General features: G+C 32.5%; 1 protein-coding gene across 11 annotated transcripts in view; it reads right to left on the bottom strand.

Annotated features, from left to right (window-relative positions):
* Epha5 (EPH receptor A5) overlaps positions 1-22335 on the bottom strand; it is a 322596-nt gene that overhangs the window by 16537 nt on the left and 283724 nt on the right. For all 11 annotated transcript variants that reach the window (XM_026395020.2, XM_026395022.2, XM_026395021.2 and 8 more), the window contains 3 exons: positions 10092-10153; positions 8641-8850; positions 5858-6007 (listed from right to left, as the gene is read on the bottom strand). In XM_026395020.2, coding sequence (XP_026250805.1) covers positions 5858-6007; positions 8641-8850; positions 10092-10153 — 422 coding nt within the window. The remainder of the gene's footprint in view (positions 1-5857; positions 6008-8640; positions 8851-10091; positions 10154-22335) is intronic.

Genomic DNA, 22335 nt, shown 5'->3' with positions numbered 1-22335 from the left:
CCTGGGATAGGCTGCTTAAAGGAATTAAAACTATCTTGTAAATTATATCATAGGCACAATGATTTAGACTTTACATATACTATCCATATTCATCTCAACTATAGATCTTCAAGATAAGAATTGTTTTACACACATTACATGAAACATCAGAGGTTCCAGAAGTTTAATTTAAATAATTCCAAAAAAGCAATCTGAGAACAGTGTGAACATTATACCATAAAATCATATCTGTTTTTCATAACATATAATACAAAGAATTTATATATGTTTGTGTGTATGTGTATACATAATCTATCTATCTATCTCTCTATCTATCTATCTATCCATCTATCCATCCATCCACAATCAAAATAGTCATTTTGTGAGAAAATGTATTCTTGATTACAGGAGACATGAAAATGTAGGTTTGATGCCTGAATGGCAAAAGATTGTAGGGAGATTTGAGTGTCAAATGTGCATTTCAGAACTAAGTTCTAACTAGGAATACTGCTTCAGCATCAATACTGCTGGGTATTTGCTCAAAATCTTACATATAAAAGAGCTGTTATTTGAGACACAAAGCTCCTCAGAATTGACTAGAGTATATTTCTGGAAATAACTTTTGATAATGCAGAAACAGTTTCAAGTATATCAGCTTTGTTTTAGGATATCTTGACTCTTTTAACAAAAGCTTACAAAAATATAGAGAGTATATTTTTCTTAGTAAAACAATTTTAAATCAGTAGAATTCCAGAAATTAAAGAGATCTTAGACATCTTCTGTTCAAGTCCTTTCACCTTTTAATTAATGAAACTGACCAATAGTTGTAGAATCTAAGATGAATGGAATTAAATTGAAGATTTTTGTTTGTTTGTTTGACAAGATCTTTCAGATAAAGCATTGGTATTTTTTATGTATCATTTTTTGTAAAGGGGTTAGAACTATCAGGAGGTTACCAGTTTCCAAAATATTTACAGTTAAAGACAGTACTATACTTAGAAGGCCAATATTATCTAGGAAAATCAATATTCTTTGATCCATCATTCTCATAGGAACAAACTAGACTGAGGCTAAGAAGTAAAAATTTGCTTGCTGTCAAGTAAATTACATAATGTGGATAGAAATTAAATTCACATATTCCTAATTTAATTATAACATGCTGTCTATTTTACTACAAACTATTCCGGTAATTTAATAAGTATACGTGATATATCTATAATAAACAATATATTTCTTATATTCTATACCATATGTGTACGTATACACACATATATGGCACTGTAGGAACATATTTAGATCTTTCATATGTAATATGTATGTTTTCTGATTTGACATATAAATATACACACATAGAAAAGCATACACCATGCAAAGTATTTAAGTCGATTTATAACTTTTGGAGTCAAATATTCTCACTAACTTATAAGTAAAATCTATACCAACAAAAGTTCAGAAAAATGCTGGATTAAAATTTGTAGGAAAATGAAAATACAGAAAACTAATTTCCTTTAAAAATGGAAAAAATAATTTAAACAGGAAGACTGAAAATGATTACGTAAATAAGTTTGAGAACATTTGGAATTTATTTTTAGTTGAATTTATGGATTGATACATTCCTCAATAAATAAAAATGAAAGACACTGTCTCTAAATGTAAAAATGCAATGCAATAAAATATTTAACTTGGTTTTTATTTCTGATTCTGAAAAACACTGACCTTTAGGCTGTTTGATATTAATAAATAGGCTTATACTGCCTACGGGAAGTTAACTTAGCTTCCTGAGATTGAATCAGTGTTCATGATCTGGTATTTACCTAAAATCATCCTAGTCATTCAAGTTTTTTTTTTTTTTTTTTTTTTTTTGGTTACAGTTTTTCTCTGCAATGGTAGCAGCAATCCTAAATCAAAAGCAACCTACTGCTGTGTTTTGTTCCCCTGGCACAGAGGAAGGTCTCCCCTGGAGATTTAGGATTTAGATTATACTGTATGACTTGGTAATGTAAATTTTCATGGTGGCAAAGCCCTTTTTAGATCAGGTAGTATTTACAATGTATACATCATGGGATATATCATTTGAAACTGTCAGATCAGCACTTCAACTTTGCTCTTTGAGAATTTTTCCCAAGAAAAATAGTCAGTAATCATGATTTTCAAATACAGTTGATCCCTCATGTTTCTTGGATATAAATTTGGATAGAACTTGGGGCATGTCACACTTAGTATTGTATCTAGAAATCAAGTGCTACAGATGACTATGAGTTTGCTGAGAAAATAGCCAGCCATTTACTATATTTTATATTAAACAAAACTATTTTAGAATGACCTATATTTATAGGATCATCTTTTGAAAATTTCATCTAATTCATGGAAAACCTGGTCAAAACTAAAATATTAGTTTTTATTCTTGTAATTTCCTAAAAATCTTACAACACCATTCCCTCTCATTTTTCTGAATATGTTGAAATTGTGTGTTATTAAAAAGTATCAAGGCACTCAAATGGTTGAATCAGGGGAAAAATTTAAAAGGAACAATAAAAGCCAAAGAAAAGAATTTAAGAGAGTAGATTCGATGATAACTCCATGCCCAAAATGCTATTGAGCATTAAATAAATAAATTTTGAAAAATAGACATAGGATAGAAAAACTGAGAATTATTACACAAGATATAGATTCCAACAGGAAACCTATGAAATGAAGGGAGGTGTGAAGGATTGAAGACAAATTCCTCATCACCCTACACAATCTCCCTGTTCCTATGTCCTTCTCCATGCAGCAATAGTGCTCCACAATGAGCAGTGTCATTGACCCAGACTCTGTTTATGGGAATGGCCAAGGGGATTTTAAAAGACACATTACTAGCTGAAGTGAAATTGAACTCCTTCTAGTACTTTGGCCATTTGGCAAATGAGGGGCTATGTGCTGGTCTCAGGAGGAAGATGAGATAGCTGGAGGATAGTGAAAGTGTATGACTACCTATCAACTCGCAGTAAAAAAGCATAAGGAAACTTGGACAATACCAGCAAAAGCATGAAAGAATATTCACCAAACAACGTAATCTACTTTTGTCTATAATTTTATCTGTGACTGATATAACTATATTAGATATAATTGCCAAAAATGGGGATGATCTACTGCATGGTTGGGAATGACCAATGTTTCTGAGTGGCAGAATAAGAACTCAAAGCATTTCAAGTGTGAGTAGGAATTAACTAGGGAAACAAGGGATAAATGTTTCCTTTGAGTGAAATAGACACATGGGTGGGACCACCATATGAAGGCTTACTAGCTGAACAAAAATGAAAAACTTCCATAAAAATTAAAGGCAATAATAGTATTGAAATGAGACTTGGTGGTTAGATTTTTGTTTTTAATACAGTACTAGGTTGAAATTTCTAGTATAACTTTTATTATTTTTTGTGACCTTCTGAAAGTCATTTAACTTCTCTAAACTTTAAGGGGCATTATAAGGATAAATATAAATAAATATAATGATAACCAAATAATAATTTTGACCACAGTCCTGTCCCTTAAATCATAACACTGATATGTCCTCTCAGATGTAGAGAAACACAACTACGCACTGCCCTTCCCAAGCCAAGCGAATGGGTCACAAAGGAAAACAGCTATACCATCCTAGTTGAAGTGGAGATTAGCTCTCTTGCTGTATGTGTGCTGAAAGTCAGAAATCCATCAACCTGATTTATTGCTGCTACCAGAGAAGAATGCTATGAAATAATTTTTGGGAAAACGGGTGTATGACCTAGACATTTCACTGGGGAATTTTGGAGAAGGCAAAATGGTTGGAATAGTCTGTGATACCAATACCCAAAGAAGGATCATAAGGAGAGCATCCAACTGAATATGTAAATATGTGAAAGTATGTCCCTTGCTAGTAACTAATAGGTGATTGGTGCCATAAGACAATATGAGGTGTGGAACTGGGAGCAAGCACAAAAAGATCTAGGAAGTGGGTTGGAGCACACGCTCCTCTTCTAGGGGCTAGCAGGGGCCTTCAATCAAGAGTCCTGGAAAAGCTCAGACAAGTAGCTCACTTGAGATCTCATGACTTAATGTTTTCTCCACAAGAAGCCTCAACAGCCCCAACTTATGACATAATTTTGTCCCTTCTTTCCTACCACTCCACTCAGACCAATCCTGAAGAATCCAGCTATAGTCTTTGGAAACAAAGAAACAAAGGAGCAAAGATTTGATCATTCATCCCCACTTTACATAACTTGGTCAGGCTGGCCCTGAAACTGTGGGAAACACTTTGAAATGAATATGAGATTGACTTTAAAATTTAGACAGTAGTTGAATTTTTATTTTGAAAAGTGAAAGCTAATTACTGGCAAGACACTTTTATTTCTATTTATTTATTTATTTATTTATTTATTTATTTATTTATTTATTTTCCTATCCTCTACTAACCCCCCTCCCCTCCCCTCCCATCTTCTCTCTCTATCCCATCTACTGTAATTCATTTCTCTCCCTTGTTTTTTTCCCCCTTTCCCTTCACCTCCTCTTATATGTAATTTTGTATAAAGATGAGGGTCTCCTTCCATTTCCATGCAATTTCCCTTCTCTCTCCCTTTCCCTCCCACCTCTCATCCCTGTTTAATGTTAATCTTCTTCTCATGCTCTTCTTCCCTGCTCTGTTCTTAGTTGCTCTCCTTATATCAAAGAGGACATTTGGCATTTGTTTTTTAGGGATTGGCTAGCTTCACTTAGCATAATCTGCTCTAGTGCCATCCATTCCCTGCAAATGCCATGATTTTGTCATTTTTTAGTGCTGAGTAGTACTCCATTGTGTATAAATGCAACATTTTTTTTATCCATTCATCTATTGAAGGGCATCTACTTTTATTTCAATAAAATTCAGCAGGAGAGCTACATTATCTTCTCTCAATTCCTGAGGGCATACATGGGAAAGGGAGATGTTACAGAGTATGAATGAAAGAAATATTTGGAAGAAAAATATGAATGTTTCAAATATTAGGTTGAGGATAGTTCAATATCCAGGTTTTAGAAAGATACAATCAACGATTTGTTGATAAAGCACTTAAGACAATGTATGACACATAGTAAGGGCTTGATCTATTCTAGCTAACTGAATATAAAACTATTGTTATAGAGAAATATGTCAATTTTCAGGGAAAAATATAAATTTTCAATATGATCCAAAATGAAAATGAATATTTTGAACAGTAACAATAGAAAAATTTAAAAGCAAAGAGCAATGAGTTATGTTCCAGGCATCATATAATAAACATTCTGAAATGAATAGAAGATTCTTTCATAGTTTCTTTACTATTAGGATTCTGTTATTATATGCATGGATAGTTATTCCATTGTGGGGAAAGAATCTGGTTTTTTTTCATCAAATTAAATACATAATACAAGTCTCTTTACATTTTGTAATGTAAAGAAATGTACACCATTTCTTTTTATCCTCTAAGAACATTCACTATTAAATCTATATCATTCATACTTTTGGTTTAGATTATTAGCCTCCTTTATCAAATGCAAATCATAAAAATTTGCTTGTCAGTGTTCATTTGTTGATGGCTCTTTCTTCATCTTTGAGAATGATTTTGACATAATCTGAAAGACACATCACTATAACGCAGCTAAGACAATCTGGCAACACACCGAGTTTTATATAACTGTAACATATGTTCCTTTGTAATAACATATTTTCAGCTTCTGCATAAAGGCTATTTCAACAACAACAAAATAGATCACGGGGTAAGCAAAGAATTTCATATATTTCAAGCAACTGTCATTTCCAGAAATGAAAAACAATGTAAGTGTCCGGACTCAGAGAACAAAGCATTTCATTCTCAACTTGAGTGAGAAAGAGTAGTAGTTCCATACTCACATCCTGATTGGTCATCTCCCAGTAGGGTCTCTCTCCATAAGAGACAACTTCCCACATTACGATTCCATAACTCCAGACATCACTGGCAGAGGTGAACTTTCGAAAAGCTATTGCTTCTGGGGCAGTCCATCTGATTGGAATTTTGCCTCCCTAAAATTAAAAAAGAATTTTTAAAATCCTCACATACCTCAAATGTGTCTAGGGATATTGCTGCCTCACTGAAAAGATCTAGAAAGAGATGTAGCATTTTTAAGTGAATCTGTTTGACAGCACGCAGTCTCTTTTCCCATCTCCCAGTCCATAAGCATTTGTAGAATAACTACTAATTGGCTGTCCGGAAGGTTTCTAGTTTAAATTCTGTTTGACTCCTTGAACACACACAGGACCCACATCTCAATTACAGTCCTCAGGATGGCAGTTCTAAGTAGGGGAAAGCAGGCAGTCTAGCAAATCAATAAGGTACACTCTCAGGACTTCTAACATAGAGCAGTGGACTCAAATTCTCTGCATGCTTTTTTTTTAAAAAAAAAAATACACAAATTTAGAGTATAAAGTCTAGGCTGCCAAATGCAACCCTGAGAAGTTTCATAAGAGAAGCTGGAAAATTCCATGTGTTAAAAACTTAGGTTATACTTTACTTCAACATCATTTTATGTTTTTTAGACTTAATATATTTCCCTTCTTTTTTTGATGACACATTTTTATATTTTATTGGGTAACTATCTAACCACAGAAATGGGTATCTTGTTTAATTACCAAATTAAAAAGTTGTTAAACTTAGAATATTGGGAAAAATCTCACCACAATAAGAATTTGGGTTTTTAGATAGTAGAAAAAAATAATTTTATATCCTGCCTCCTTCATCGTGAATTTTTTTCTCCTTAAAAGCAGGCAAACCTATATAACCATAGATTATATAGTTAATATACAATTAAATGTGTATATATTTATAGAGTATATATTTATATATATATACACATACATATAATTTATCTAACCATTATATATAAACTCTAGATATTTATATGCAAACTCTATATAATATGTAATAATCTTGCTCTTTCTTTATCTCTCCATTTTAAAAAAACTTACTTTAAACTTCTTGTTAATTAAGTATAAAGGCAAGCTCATACCATGAAACCTATCTACTCATAGAGATGTGGTATTCTACACTGTGTGATTAAAGTGACTCTTAGAATTGAAATATGTTAATTATGTTGAATTTCAGCCCATAATTTTTCTTCTGATCCTTTTACCATGATAGAGGTCAGCATATTTTCTAACAGTCCCTTATCTACTTATCTCTCAGTATATAGATTTTCCATAAAATGCTACCACACTCCATTTCAGAAGAGTAAGTCTTTAGAATTTCATGATTTCTGTCTCTCACTCCCAACTCTGCAGCATAACATACTGACACAGAACTTGAAAAATCCACTTTTTGCACTTAACTAACACAACAATCACAAGACTTTTCTATAACTTCAATCTTGCTCAGGTCAAGTTTATTAAGTGTAACTATAATCCCAGGAGGATTCTTAATTGAAGCTTCATTTAATGCAAATAGTGACAATGCTACTTAGGTCTAGAAGAACAGGGATAACTCTTCAATTAATTTATTGATTTATTAAGCTGAACTTTGGAAACCTTCATTTGCTTAGATAAATTACTCTTGCCCTTTAGCACAGTACAAATCCCCAAATAACCATAAGTCACCATACAACAATATAAAAACAAAACAAAACAACCCTATAATGTAATAAAGAACTTACATTTAGACTATAGTTATAAATTTATGATGTTTAAGAACATATGTAGCACCTTTAAATGGATTTGAGAATGAGAGATGGCAAAATTGTTACTCTACATTCAAACAAAAGCTAACCAAATTGGATGGTGAAAAGATGTATAATAAATCCCTGTCTTCATAAGGAGTTTAGACATTGAGAATATCTAACTCAAAAACACTGAAAAGATTTCAAATTACACAAATATTATTTATTATAAGAATTTCAGACTTAATAAATCCAATATCATAGATGACCCAAAAAATTTCTTTGCAGCAATGTCAACAGTTTTACATAGGAAAAATTGTCAATGGTATGCCGTATCAGTTCACAAAGCAATTACTTTTGCTCCTGAAAAGAGTGGTGAATTTTGCTAAGTATGAAAATATGTGTTGGTGACCAATTTCCTATAGATGAAAGCTTGCCATGAGTATGTAAAAAAAGTAATGAGGCACTGCAATAACTCCAGTAACTCAAAACTTCCCGAAAGAATAACTTTTTTCCCCAATAACATAAATTCTGAAAAGGTAAGGTCCAGATATTTCTGTACTTATTTTGCAATTGAGGACACTCTGTGATGCTATACATGTTTACATCATCATTATGTGTGTATACATATATACTTTCTTTTACCGTTTCTTTTAATATAGGAGATTCTACTTTTAACTGCCTTGGATTTAAAAATTTATATGATTTTATGTTGTTACTTCCATTCTTAATTCAGGTGTTCTATTTTAGTATAGTCACAAAAAAAATAATTAAGATTCAGAAGGTGAATGTTTTCCTTACCAGTATTTAATATTTGAATTTGGTGATATATAAAAGGAGATCTGAGCTTTCGATTCTCTCACCCTCTCTCTCTCTCTTTCTCTCATGATATCTCTGACTTCTCATGACTTTGTTAGAGGAATGCCCTTTTTGCTATTTCCTTTAAAATCTTTAAAAATTAAATATCTCTAGTCTAGTGTGTCAGAAATGCATTCTGTTAGATCTTACCCTTGTGGTATAGGCTGCCTCAGGATCATCTTCCAGTACCCTGGAAAGTCCAAAGTCAGACACTTTGCACACAAGGTTACTGTTGATTAAGATGTTTCTAGCAGCAAGGTCTCTGTGCACGTAGCCCATGTCAGAAAGGTACTTCATTCCTGCAGCGATGCCTCTTAGCATGCCAACAAGCTGAATCACAGTGAACTGCCCGTCGTTTTTCTGTAAAGACAGTGTAGAAATATTAGTGAAGCAATACCCTTTAAAGGAGGAAAACTGAAAGGGTCTTCCTTCAATCTTCCAATTAATATTACCATCCATCAAAATTTATATGCAATACTTATCTGAAGGAGAATAGAAAATATTTGGTTAACTTTTAATGTTGATCTGGTCAAAAAAGATAAAGGCTTTGAAAGCTCTTGTCAAAATCTAATTTTGTTGACCTTTTCTGAATTGTAATTCCTTTATTATCAATTATTCAAGGAGTTTGTTCATTACTCCAATCTAGTATTTGCCTTAGATAACAACAGATATATTTTAGGCAATGTAAAAGAAACTAGCTGTATAGAGATACTGAGGTAAAGATAAAGTGGTCAGAGTAGATAAGGGAGTATCTTAGCAGATAGGGAGAAGGATGACTGCTAACATAAAATGTTAGCAATTCTTGGAAATTTGTTGTTTTTGTTAAAGGCACTGAATTTAATGCAGTTGCACAGATTCATAAGGCCCAACTGATGGTGATTTTGAAATAAGAAATAGTGTGACTTACTGCTAGACTATAGGTTTAATCAGACCTCTAAGTGTGTTTCATTGTTAGACACAAGCATATTTTATTTACTGATAAAAATGAATTGTCAGTATTTAAAATTTGGGGAAGTACACATAAAAATATTTTCCTGAAACCGGATCTGAAGATCTGACAATATCAACTGTTCTCTCTTACCACATGACTTTTCTGCTAGTGAAAACAATGACTCAGTGACTGGTGCTCATGTGGGTTATGAACACTTATAGACTCCCACAGATGCCTTCCTTAAGGACTGCAGGGACACTTCAGACATTTCTCCTTGCTCTCCTTGACATTATGCACTTTCAAAAGTTGAGTATTTGTAAAGTTTATTTTTTCCTTTGTTTTTTTCTTCCCTTCCCTTCATTTCCTATATCCCTTCTTTTCTTCTCTTTTTTTTTTTTCAATCCCAGTTTCCTTTTTTTTGTTGTTGTTGTTGTTCGAATCAACATATGCCTAAAGAAAACTACAAAGATGTAATTTGGACTTATTTTCTCAAAAGCACATTTTTCAAACCACAGTTAATTCTGTGATTCTGGCTAGTATAGTTATCCTGGCTCCACATATTTCTATCCATGTAAAACTTTTTAAATGTAAGTTTTCTCAGTTTCGGCTTCAATGACATGATTGATATATAAATAACACTGTGAATAACTAACTTAGTTCCAGATCTTACCTTTAAAAATGTATCTAAAGAACCATTCTCCATATACTCTGTCACTATCATCACTGGTTTACCTGAAAAAGACAGTGATATGCACTGTGATCAGGAATCCTTCACTTTGATTTTGAATTCTTAAGTAGGAAAAGTCTATCTGAAGTTTTCATTAGTGTCCAAATTTTATTTATACACACACACACACACACACACACACACACACATTCATTTTAAAAATGTTCCACTTTGAGTCACAAGTGAATGCTTGACAGGATAATAGCTTAGTCAGTCAGTTGGGTGAATGAAAAAAAGGGTCATAATGTTAGTAACAGATTGACATTTAAGATAAACACACAATTGCAAATATCAAAACCTATTTGTGTAGAAAATGAGTTTATTTTAATGTTAGTAATGATATATCAAATAATATCCAGCAAGCACCTTGAACATATTCATCTTTCTAAGAATTATCAAAAAAAACCCTCTTATCTTGTCAAAAACTGCCCTCTTTATGATGCCTTGAATATATGTTGTACTTTTCCCAATTCTATGTTCTTGCAACTCCTTTTTTATAGCTACTTCCCTTTCCCCTCTCCACCACACTTACTATTTCTATCAACCCCAGTGTTTTCATTCTTCACAATGCTAGTCTTGCTAAGTGAATATTTCCTTAGAAATCATCATTTTTGATGGAACTGGTTTTCCTTCTTTGGTGTCTGATATAGAAAAGTAGCCTAGAGGTTAGCTATACACTCCAGAGCCATACTACTTGTTTTTTTCCTTTCAGAACAATCACTCACAATGATAGTTAATTTTAGTTCTCAACTGGACTCATTTAAGGAATACCTAGCAACCTGATAAAACATTATTTTTGGAATGTCTATTAGGGGGTTCCTAGAGAAAATTAGTGCGTGAATCTAATCTGTGAAAAGGATCATTCTGTGCGGTGTCAACCAACTGGTTAACAATCCCAAAGAGAACACATGCAAAAGATAAATTGGTCTTTTCTCAAATAATGGGGCTGGACCTTTTTTCTTCTTGAAGCTCAACAGCTGTTGGACTCCAGGACTTATTGCCAACAGCTCCTCCTTCCCTTGAGTTTCTCAGGCATTCGGCATCAGAGTAGGAAGTATGTCACCTGCTTTCTTGGTTCTAAGGCCTTCTGACTTAAACTGAGTCAAGCTATCAGTTTCTTAGGGTCTTCACCTTGTAGACACCCTGTCATAAGCCTCCTCAGTAACTAGAATTGCAAGAACCAATTTTTCTCATAGATACCCCCTCATATAACTATACACATATGCTATTGATTCTTTTCTCTCTGACCAAATCTAACTAATACACTCATTATCCTGTGATATTGGGAAAACCAATAATCTTCATGCTTCAGTTTTTTCCTCTACAAAATGAGAACAAAATGGCATCTACCTCAAAGGGTTGTAGTAAGTATTTACTGAGTCTTATGGTTATCCAGGACATTAGAATAGATCATATCACTAAAAATTTGCTATATAAGTAGTAATATTGTAATGTTATAAATTTTATCAACTTCATATCTGTGGGTTAATGTCCTTGTTAGATATAAAAAGGAAGAAGAAATCTTATTTTATCCTCTATAAAATTGTGACACTTTGTGCATAATATGTCTGAAATACAAGATGAAAAATACAAGACAAAAATACTTACTATATGAGAAAATACCTTTAAAAAGGTTGTAAGTTTTAACATTTCACATTAATCTCAGTATATTTTAATATAGACCCCTTTGTTCTATAATAAAAACACACCACATAAAATTTAACCATTAACTTAAACAATTCAGAGTTAAGGAAAAGAAATTTCAAGACAACAAAATTACTAACTTGGAAGGTCATTATTTTCCTTTTTATATTATGAAAGGAAACACATTCTATACAATTATAAAATGCATTACAATTAACTTAATGACAATCTCCAGATAGGTATCTGTATTTTACTTGAAAACTGACTATTCAAGACATAGAATTAGAGCTTGCATATTTATACATACTGAAGTTATTCAAAAGAGCAAATAAAGATATAAAAAGTTTGAGAATTACATATGAAAAAGTAATATCTAGGAAGAAAAAAAATTTTTTCATTTCAAGATCACTTAAAACCCATGGTTTAGAATAATAAGATAGGACACTGTAATTTCTCACTTAGATAATTATCTGTTTTTAAAATACTTTAAAGGCAATGTTCTTTTAATGGATTTTTACAGTTTATTTCAAAGGTAGACTTATTTCCTTCATACCCTTTAAAGTTTATAAAACTTATATAAAAGTTTGTCTAAAATAGTCCATTGGACAAGTCTGCAGATGCCTATGTTAGGTAGCACATTGCGTATGTTCATCGTATGTTCATGGGATCTGCCACTGGATCTGACCCTGAAGAGGGAAAAAGACAGCTATTAATAACTGTTGAGATCCAATTACAGAGGCATCATGTGCCCAGGCATCTCAGTATAAGAGAGCTCATCAAGTTCAAACATGGCCAGAGCCCTGGGCTTTTTCTTTTCTTAAAGCAGGAGGTGACAGGAAATAAGGTAAAGTATATTGATTTTAAAACTAGATTGAAATGCAATACTACAGTAGGAAAAAAAAGACATGAATGATTTATACTGTATTTACAAATCAGATGACAAAAAATAATTATAATTGTATAATTCTAATCTATGATCATGAAGAGAGAAATGTTTCCCATTAATGTTTGTTTTTAATGATATTGCTACGCCCATTTAATAGGATCTCAGGCATATCTAACAAAGTCAAAATTATACCTTGGGTCCTTTTGGTCCTATCATTGTATCTCAGAGCCAATTTGAGACTTAACCTCAAGCCTTTTTAAGTGTCCCCAATTCATATGCTCCTCTTAGAGGTAATAGACACACAGTTTTGACACAGGTGCCTACCAAAATTTACACCAGCCATATAAGCTGGAGTGTCCTGGAACACCCTGCCATTGCTATTCCTGAGAGTCCTTCTTTAATTCAGAAATTCAGATATACCCAGAATGTATCTGAGTATTCACAGAAAAGGAACACATACTGCCTCTGACAAGAGCTTCTTACCAACAGTGTGGAAGTATTCCAAAAAAATTCAGAGCTAACAGAGCTAAAAAAAAAAGTGTGGTTCTGCTACACATCAGCTCTGATCTAACTAGAAGGAGGCATACATTTTGTGGAATCAGCCTGTGTTTCCAGGAAGCCCTGCATGGGTCCTTCACTCTCACACTGCTAGATCTCTCTCCTCATTACAGAAATATATTGAGGAGACCCTTGTTTCCCGAGAATACAGTCCTAGCTTTCCTTCCTTGTCACCTCCTAGCAACTTTCTTGACTATAAAGTCAAAACTCTAACCTATGTCTATCGTTATCTGCTTTACCCCACGCATGACTTTCCCTATATATCTACTTACAATAGTTTCTTTTATCTCTCTTTTCTTAGAATTTCTTCTTTCTTTCTATCTTCTCATATTTTACACTATCTTCTGACAGTTATGGGTCCATAGTAAAGAAAACTATTCCTCAGGACTCCCATGGATCCCCAAATCTGCAAATACTCATTATATAAAATTACATAGTATTTACATAAAGTCTATGAACATCCCCTTTATGCTTTAAATAATCTCTAGATTACTTATAGTACCTAATGCAATGCAAATAATAAGTAAATCATTGTTGTATTGTTTAGGGAATAAAGGTAAGAAAGAAAAGTCTGCACATGTTCACTGCAGAAATGGGTTTTTTCTTGAATATATTTTATCTGTAATTTGTTGAATCTGTGGATGCGCAACATGCAGAAGGCTGACTATATTTACTGCTGCTAACCTTGGTCTAGGAAGAAGGATTTGGATAGAAATTCTATGTAAAAGTACTTTTCTCGCGTAGCATTGTATTTTCAATTCAACATAGAATTCACTGAATTTGGAAGATAGAATTTGTACTCTAAAAAGAGACTGTTCTAATCAGAAAAAAGTAACACTGAATAACATACAGTGAGAAAGAACAAATGATTATGTTTTAGTGAGGTGGATACCTTGTACTCATCCTGTGAGAATTTTCAGCTGCTATCATCTAGTTTTTAAAGTTAGATTAATTATATATGACACTATACATCATAATGTTAAGAAAATGTTATTGAGAAATATGAGAGGGACCTAAAATATCTCTCTAATTTCAAATGATGAGGGAAAGGGAATTAAAATGAATGTTTGCAAACAAGTAGGATCTTTTTTTGTTGTTGAGAATAACACTCCAGGACCCATTCGATTATTTTTCATGCTTGAGTCATTTTAATGCTAATTACATTTAGTTTGGCTTATGTTTTGTTTCAGTTCCTGCTAGCCTTCGAGAATGACATAGCAATAATTAACGTGGCTACTCTAACCCTTGTAAATTCAATAAAACTGTATAAATCATTTTCCATTATCCAGCTTGAAGTACAGACAAAGAGTAGATCTGCCAATAATTTTGAAAGCATATTATCAAAAATCCATATGAAAAGAGCTCATAAAGCATGTCAAAACATGATTTTAATCACAGAGTAGAGGTTTTATATTACTTTATATTATTTAGTGAGGACCCAACCCAGGTGGAGTCTATGAAGCAGAAACACATTATTTGTGGAATTCACCTTTTATGTTGGTAATCATAAAAGAACTCCTATTTATCAATTTATTGAGTTCCTATCTGCAAGGCACTATGATATTATTAATTGTTATTAAAATTCTAAAACCACGATATTACAACAGACATTTTTCAGAGAAAGTGAGTGAGTCTCAGAAAGGTTCAATATATTACTTGACTAGAACAAGTCATATAAAAAGCAAACTGGGAATATATGGCTATTCTCCTTTCTTCCGTGCTATGATGTCCTTTTGAAATATTTTATTCAAGTTTTAAATTTCATTTTAAAATCTCACCAATACTTGTTGTGTTAATTCAAACTTGGTAATTATAACTATGCCATACCAAGCTATTTAACCACTGCCAGCAGCTTCTCTCAGTGTTCTATTATTACATATGATCTTTACATACATATGCTGCAAGCAGGTTATTGTGAAATGATTTTGGATTTCATTTTTATCTATCTAAAGTAGTTAAATCCATAGAAGCAGAGAGTAGAAAGGTTTGGGGCAGGGGGGTCAGGGAAGTAGGGAGTTGCTATCAACGACTATAAAGTTACAGATCTGCAAGATAAAAGTTATAGAGGTATGCTGTATAACACTGTGCTTAAAATTATCAATACTGTATTCTAAACTTAATTTTTTCTTAAGAGGATAGATCTCATGTTGTGTGTTTTCTTCCCACAATAAAAAAAAAAATGAATTTGTTTCCTTACTGTTTACTATTTTGGTGCTAACATCTATTACAAATTTCTAAGAAAGGAGAGAATATGCCACTCCTGGTGAAGTAACTCTTTTTCATCTGATACCTAAAGATTATGCCAAGTAAACTTTGGGAAACGTTGATCTAACTCTTGCTCCTGACAAACAGCAGAGGCACGGCCTGGGAGCTTGTTAGAAATGTAAAATCTCCATCACCGATGGGATCAATTGAAATAGACTCTGCAATTTAACAATATCCCCAGAGGCATATTCAGTTTTTAGAAACACTAACCAAGACTACATCACAAGAGTTAGAGTTAAATCATGACTTATTTTATTTGCATTTATACTATCTGCTTTTTCTGAAACCATTAGTCCATCATTAAACACTTAGGCTACCAGAGAACATTTCATGTAGGAGCATCCTAATTCCTAGAAAACAACTGTCACTGGGTTTCTCTTAGAAATACTTTATAAGACTTGTAAAGGATTAAATGTAAGCCTGTGACTAAAATTGTATGCCTATAGTTTTATTTCCTTCTACCATCCTATTCGAGCTGTATTCCATTTGGTATACTAACACTTGCTACTTTTTGGAATTATTTTCATTTTTTTCCTTAAGTGAAATTCCTTGGAATAACCCATATAGGATGAACCAATTATTAATAGTCAACCATAAAATAGGGTCATGTACTTGTGAAAGTTTATGATCATACTGAGTAAATAAGAAACAAACAAAATAATAAGCAACAATGAAAACCCAAGGGCTACTGGGAACTTAGAAATGTACTTAGATATGTTAATATACTGTGGTCCTGATTTGGGTGGTTAACATGTTAAAGCAAATCATTTATACGTTTATATAATTGTAATTTGGGGAAACACAGTAAAATCAAACCCTATCTGGGGAAGGAGCAGAAAAATGCAAAATGTCTCTTTAAGTATAAATTCCAAGCTTTTGAAAACTTCCTTTCATTTCAGATTATTTACATTGACACAAACTTTCTCAATTGATTTTTTTCACATTAAAAGGGAATTAGAATTTTCCTGACATTTGTGGAGATAGATAATAATTGTAGAGTAAATATGGGTTTCATCATTATTTTAAGTTATTTTTTCCAATGAAGTAGAGAATCTAGAGACTATGAAATCTGAAGATTTTATCTTATTAATAATGAAAATGTCTTTGAAATATAAGATTTCATTTACTAATTATTTATGATTTATAGATGACCTATGAGTCATCAAATTTTTATTCCTATAGATTTAGATTCATCAGAAAGAAATATCACAAATCTCTCCTATTATTTTATGTGTACTTATTAAGCCCCTGTATATGCCATAACAAAGAAAACCCAATACCAATTAATGAGCTGGCTTCTGTTTGCACTTGATTTTAAACTTATTCCCATCATCAATGTATCACAGACTCATAAAATCTGATTTTGTGCAATGTAAAATTCAAATATACTTGTATTTTAAACATTTTCAGTTATATTATCAGAACTAAAAGGAAATCCAACTTCCTATACAATATCTATAGTTACATGATAATAGGTACCTCAGAATTAGTATGTCCATAAACTGAACTACCCATTATCAGTTATAACCTTGCTTCATTAAACATCCCCCTAAATGACAACTTCTTTCTTGGAAGTTCTGCTACGGTTTAGATATTAGGTATCTCACAAAAGCTCATGTGTGAGACAGTGCAAGAAGGCTTAAGGTAAAATGATTGGGTTTTGAGAGCTTTAATTCTTACCCAGCTGGACTTTCTCCATTTGCACATATATTTTAAGTGCATTTGTTTACCAAGTTTCTGTTTCAGTTACCCAAATTAAGCTCTATAAAAGCAGGAATACAGATGTATAATCTCTGATGGATCCCTACTGTTTAGTAGGGATAGACATACATTAAGTGATTAATTAGTATTTTTGAATAAATGCATGTTTCTTATCTAGTGTACACAGAATGATGAAATATTACTTTGGTTTTATACACTGTTTAAGAGTTTGTGTTTTGGAGCTATATAGAGCTATTTTAAAATCTGGCATTATCCCTTGCTAGTGTTGTAATATTGGATAAAGTATTAAACTATTTTTATAATGAATAAAATGAGAATAAATAGTGTTTATCACATAGCATTGTGGTACAAATTAAAAGAGATAACATATCAAGATCACAAAGCTTAGACAATTCTTAAAGCAATGTTAATGACTAATTGTATTAAATACAAGATCCTGTGAAAAGATTCCCAGAGAAATTTCTTCCTATGAATTTTTACTTATTTCTTAAAGCCCCTGGCTTTATAGAATAAAGGCTTTAAAACTAGAATATAAATCATAACATCTAATGTAGTTTTAAATGTTTAACTGTAATTTATACGTTCACTCAATTTATTTCATTGGTCTTTTTAAAAATTTTTAAAATTAGAGCTTTATAGTTATACATAGTAATCGTGTTCATCCCTACAAAATGATACATGACTGGAATTTGATTTCCTTTCACAATTATTTCTTTTCCCTCCCATTTTCCCTCCCTTCCATCATTCTCCTTTTTCTATTCTGCTACATTTCTGTTCACTTGTCTATTTATATTTTATTGGTTCTTTTTACTTATACATAAAGGTGAAACTCCCTCATTTATATCTTTTTTTTTAAATTACCTATTGTGTTTATCCCTGTGACAGATACAAAGTGGACTATAAACCTGTCAGTTTCAAGGAACTCATTGTATATTAAGGGTGATAAAATGTACAGATAGAACTTCAATATAATGTACAGTGTGACAAAGTGCAGAGAAACGCTGCTGGCATTGTTAAGATTGCCTCTGGCCAAGAATGCATTTATTCAACAAGTATATGAAGCCTCTGCACATGTTGGGCACTGGTTTCAGGACCTAGGAACCTCTGGCCTCTGTAGCTTGCATTACTAAGCATGTACTTTGTGTAGAATTAAGATGCTTTCCTTCACTTAGCTCTTCAACATTGGGGAGTGTCTACTCTTTGCCATGCAGACACTCGGGCTTGAAAGAAAACTAGAGACAGATGACATTGATCTCATGGAGAAGGTCATATTGGAATTAAACCTAAAGGTCAAGTAAGAAAGAGGAGAGGACATTCTAAAGCTGAGTAAGGGTGTCTCAAAGAAGCATAACAAGAACTCAGTAGAGCATGATGAAAAAGGAAATAATGGAATATGGAAATGTGAACAAATTATGTCAGATTAAGTATCAAAGTATACACATTTTGGTAAGTTTTTGGTAATGAACAGAACAGAAGATCAGGGATTTAGTTAAATTTATCTAAAGACAATATGTGTGGAGTACACTAAAGTAGGGCAATGCCAAAATGGAAGATTAGCTTGAAGATTGTTGGAATAGCACCAGTTAATATAAAAAAGGGACTTTAAAAAGAATATGACCTTGTAAGATATGATAAATTAATATATTTGAAATATAATTATCAATGTGTGTAATAAGTGAACTTTTTGGAAATATAAGTAACCAGTTGTCATTGGCTGTATTATTTCCTTAGGTCATACAAAGAGTGTGATTACCTTATGGTTCCTCTAATATTTTGTTTAAATTTATTTTTATAAGGGAATGGTACATGCTTCTGAATTAAGAAATAAAACTATGGATAATTCCAAGACTTAATATAAATATTCCTTTAGTCAGAGGATAATTTTCCACTGGTGGGAAAAGAAATCTTAAGCAGCTAAACATGCTGCAATGGGAAAATTATAAATTTTTCTCCTTTTTATTTTTTTTTCTTGAATCTCATTAAATAGTAAAAAAACTGGCACTGTGTATATTACACTACAGTGTCTTGCATTACAAATGATTCAATTAAGCCAGGACCTTTGGGTTCTTAATGTCATTTGTCACAAAACCCCTGAGAATGAATGAGTGAATGAATGAATGAATAAATAAATAATAAATAAATGTATGTATATAATAAGCATTTGTGTGTGTGTGTGTGTGTGTGTGTGTGTGTGTGTGTGTATAATGTATGCTGTGTACCAATAAATCACAGGAAGAATCCGAATGGGGTCTCCCTGTTCCAGCAGGTAAGGCAATAACAGAGGAAAGCTGGAGTCTCTCAATGACACCACCCAAAGGAATGTTACTTTAGACTCCCCACCTCAGCTTCAATCAGAAAAATCACAAGATTTAGTTGCACTTATGTCTCATTATCTGTGTGCTGCAGGTTGAGAATAATTGCTGAATAAATTAGCATCAGATCAGAGAGCATGAAATTAAGGACACAAATAAAGTGAGTTGCAACATAGTAAATTAGAAACAAGTTGAAGACTTCCTAAGTTGGACATTTAGAACTACATTTAAAAAGTTTCAATTCCTGTAGGTCAGAAAATTAAAAACAAAGACATATTTTAAGTATTTATATTTTGCTTTCCTTATATGTATAGACTTATGTTGGGTTGCAACATCAAACAGAATATTTGACTAAAAGGTTGAAAATTGAAACCCAACCACAGTACAATTTTTTTTTATGATAGAATTCACAGAATTTGGAGGTAATCTTTTCTTGATATTGATATTTGTTTCTAAAGATAAAGGTTTTTACAGCATATATTAAAATTTTGGTTATATTACTATAAGCGGTTTTCAGAGTTTTGCTCAGTGAGTACTTGCTTACAAAAAACAAAGACCTGTAATATATTAGGGGTTAAAAAGGTAGATGAATAATATTTATTATTTATTTATTAATGTATTTATTATTTTTGGTACCAAGGATTGAACTCAGGGGCACTCAACCATTGAGCCACATCCCCAGTCCTATTTTGTATTTTATTTACTGACAGGGTCTCACTGAGTTGCTTAGTGTCTTGCCATTGCTAAGGCTGGCTTTGAACTTGAGATTCTCCTAACCCAACCTCCAGAGCCACTGTGATTGCAGGCCTACACCACTGTACCTGATAAATATTACTTCTAATAGCTTTTTGACATCATCCACTAATATAAAAATATTCATTTACATATATATTAAAATATATAATTTTAGACTATATAATTAAATATAATTTTGTTCACACACACATATGCTTTTATATACACACATATATACATATTTTAATTTAATATCTATAATAATCCTTTAATACAAATATTATTTTCTCCATTTTATGTGACATTGATATCTAAAATGTTTGAGTGACATCAAGGAATGGCATAAATTCAGAAAAATAGGTTTATATGAATATTTAGGTCATTATCTGCCTCTTCACAGAGCATACATTGTTAAAAGGAGACTAAAAAATATTTGCAAAAGAGATGAAATGAAATGAAAATTTTGATAAGAATTCTGTAGCGAATTAGAGAACATTATAGACTGCTGAAAAAAAAATCTTATATAAGCACAATATTCAAAAAAATAAAAGATTACTTCAGGACTACATGATGAGTGATTTTCTTATGGAGCTAATAGAGTTTGAATAGAATTTTCAAGAAATCAAAATGACAGTAAACATGATGGTACAAGTCTCAGAGAAGGAGGCAATGAGAAATATGAATATAGAGGAGTTCAGAGCATAAGAAAATCGATAAATGGATATGTAAAAACTTCATACTTATTGAGTACTTACTCTGTGACATGTCCACTACAAACTTTATCTGTATTAATTCATGTCATCTTCACAATAATGTTATGAGAGCTTTAACATAATCATTGGATTAAACTACTGATATGGTTTAACTGGGTGGTAACTATAGGCAGGCAGGGTTTGGTTGGAAGAAATAGGTCCCTGAGGGTGAACTTTTGGAGTTTATATTTTGTCTGTCATTAAGATGAGCTCTCTCTCTGCTTCTTCTTGCTATGTTCTGAGCTACTTTCCTTCACTATACCCTTCCTCCATGATGCTCTGCATCACCTCAGGCCCAGAGCCACAGATTTGTTGGACCACGGACTGAACCTCTGAAACCATGAGCCAAAATAAAAGTTTCCTTCTTTAAGTTGTTCTTGACAGGTATTTTGGTCACAGCAACACTAAGGTAACTAAAGCACATTATAGTAACAATCATCTGGCATTCTTCTAGACATTCCATCTTAACTTATTATAGAGGGAGGATCAACTGCCCACAGAGCTTTATGTTTACCCTGGGTGCTGTGAAATCCTAATGAGAATTATTTTTAGGAAGTTAAATTTGATGACCATGAAGGAGGAGATGAAGATGAACAATTTGCCAAATACTTGCTTACCATTATTACTACTACCATCATTAAAAACTATTTTATATTAAATAATATGACTCTTGCATAAGAAAGAAATTTACTGAGACTTCTTAATATGATTCTCTCTCAGTCTTTTCTTTCTATCTCTCCCTTTGACAGGGCTTTACTGTGTTTTCTGGGCTGCCCTCAATCTCCTGGGCTCAGGCAATCCACCTGTTTCAGTTTCCTTAGTATGCAGGAATACAGGTGTACACCAGGGTACTGGCTTTTTTAGTATGACTCTTGTTTTTATAGTATTTAGCTCCACATGCTGTCACTGATACACTATTATCCTTTTGAGATATTTCCTCTCAAATAGAATATAATCATACTCAATGTCTGATTTTATTTTATTGTACTTATGACCATAGTTTTCACACTATATCTTACTTTGAATAATCTCACACATTCATTGCACGATATAACCATTATCAAATATCTTTTTTTATTAATTTCAAAAACAGTGTTTTCTTCTTGTCTTCTGCCTGTTTCTTTCTTGTCCCAGCCTCCTACCTTTGTTTAGCAGCTAATTTTTTTTTTTTTTTGAGTAAAATCTTAGAATCCCCTTTTTGTACTATCAGTACACTTTCTGGGTTTCCATTAAGGGAAGAAGAATGTTTGGGCAGGTATTCAACTGGAGGAAGAAACAAATTTAAGCTTTGAAGAATTTATCATATTGAAATC

Source organism: Urocitellus parryii, chromosome 10 (assembly GCF_045843805.1).
Source record: "Urocitellus parryii isolate mUroPar1 chromosome 10, mUroPar1.hap1, whole genome shotgun sequence".
Taxonomy (NCBI): Eukaryota; Metazoa; Chordata; class Mammalia; order Rodentia; family Sciuridae; genus Urocitellus; species Urocitellus parryii.
This window is presented reverse-complemented; position numbering and strand designations above follow the sequence as displayed.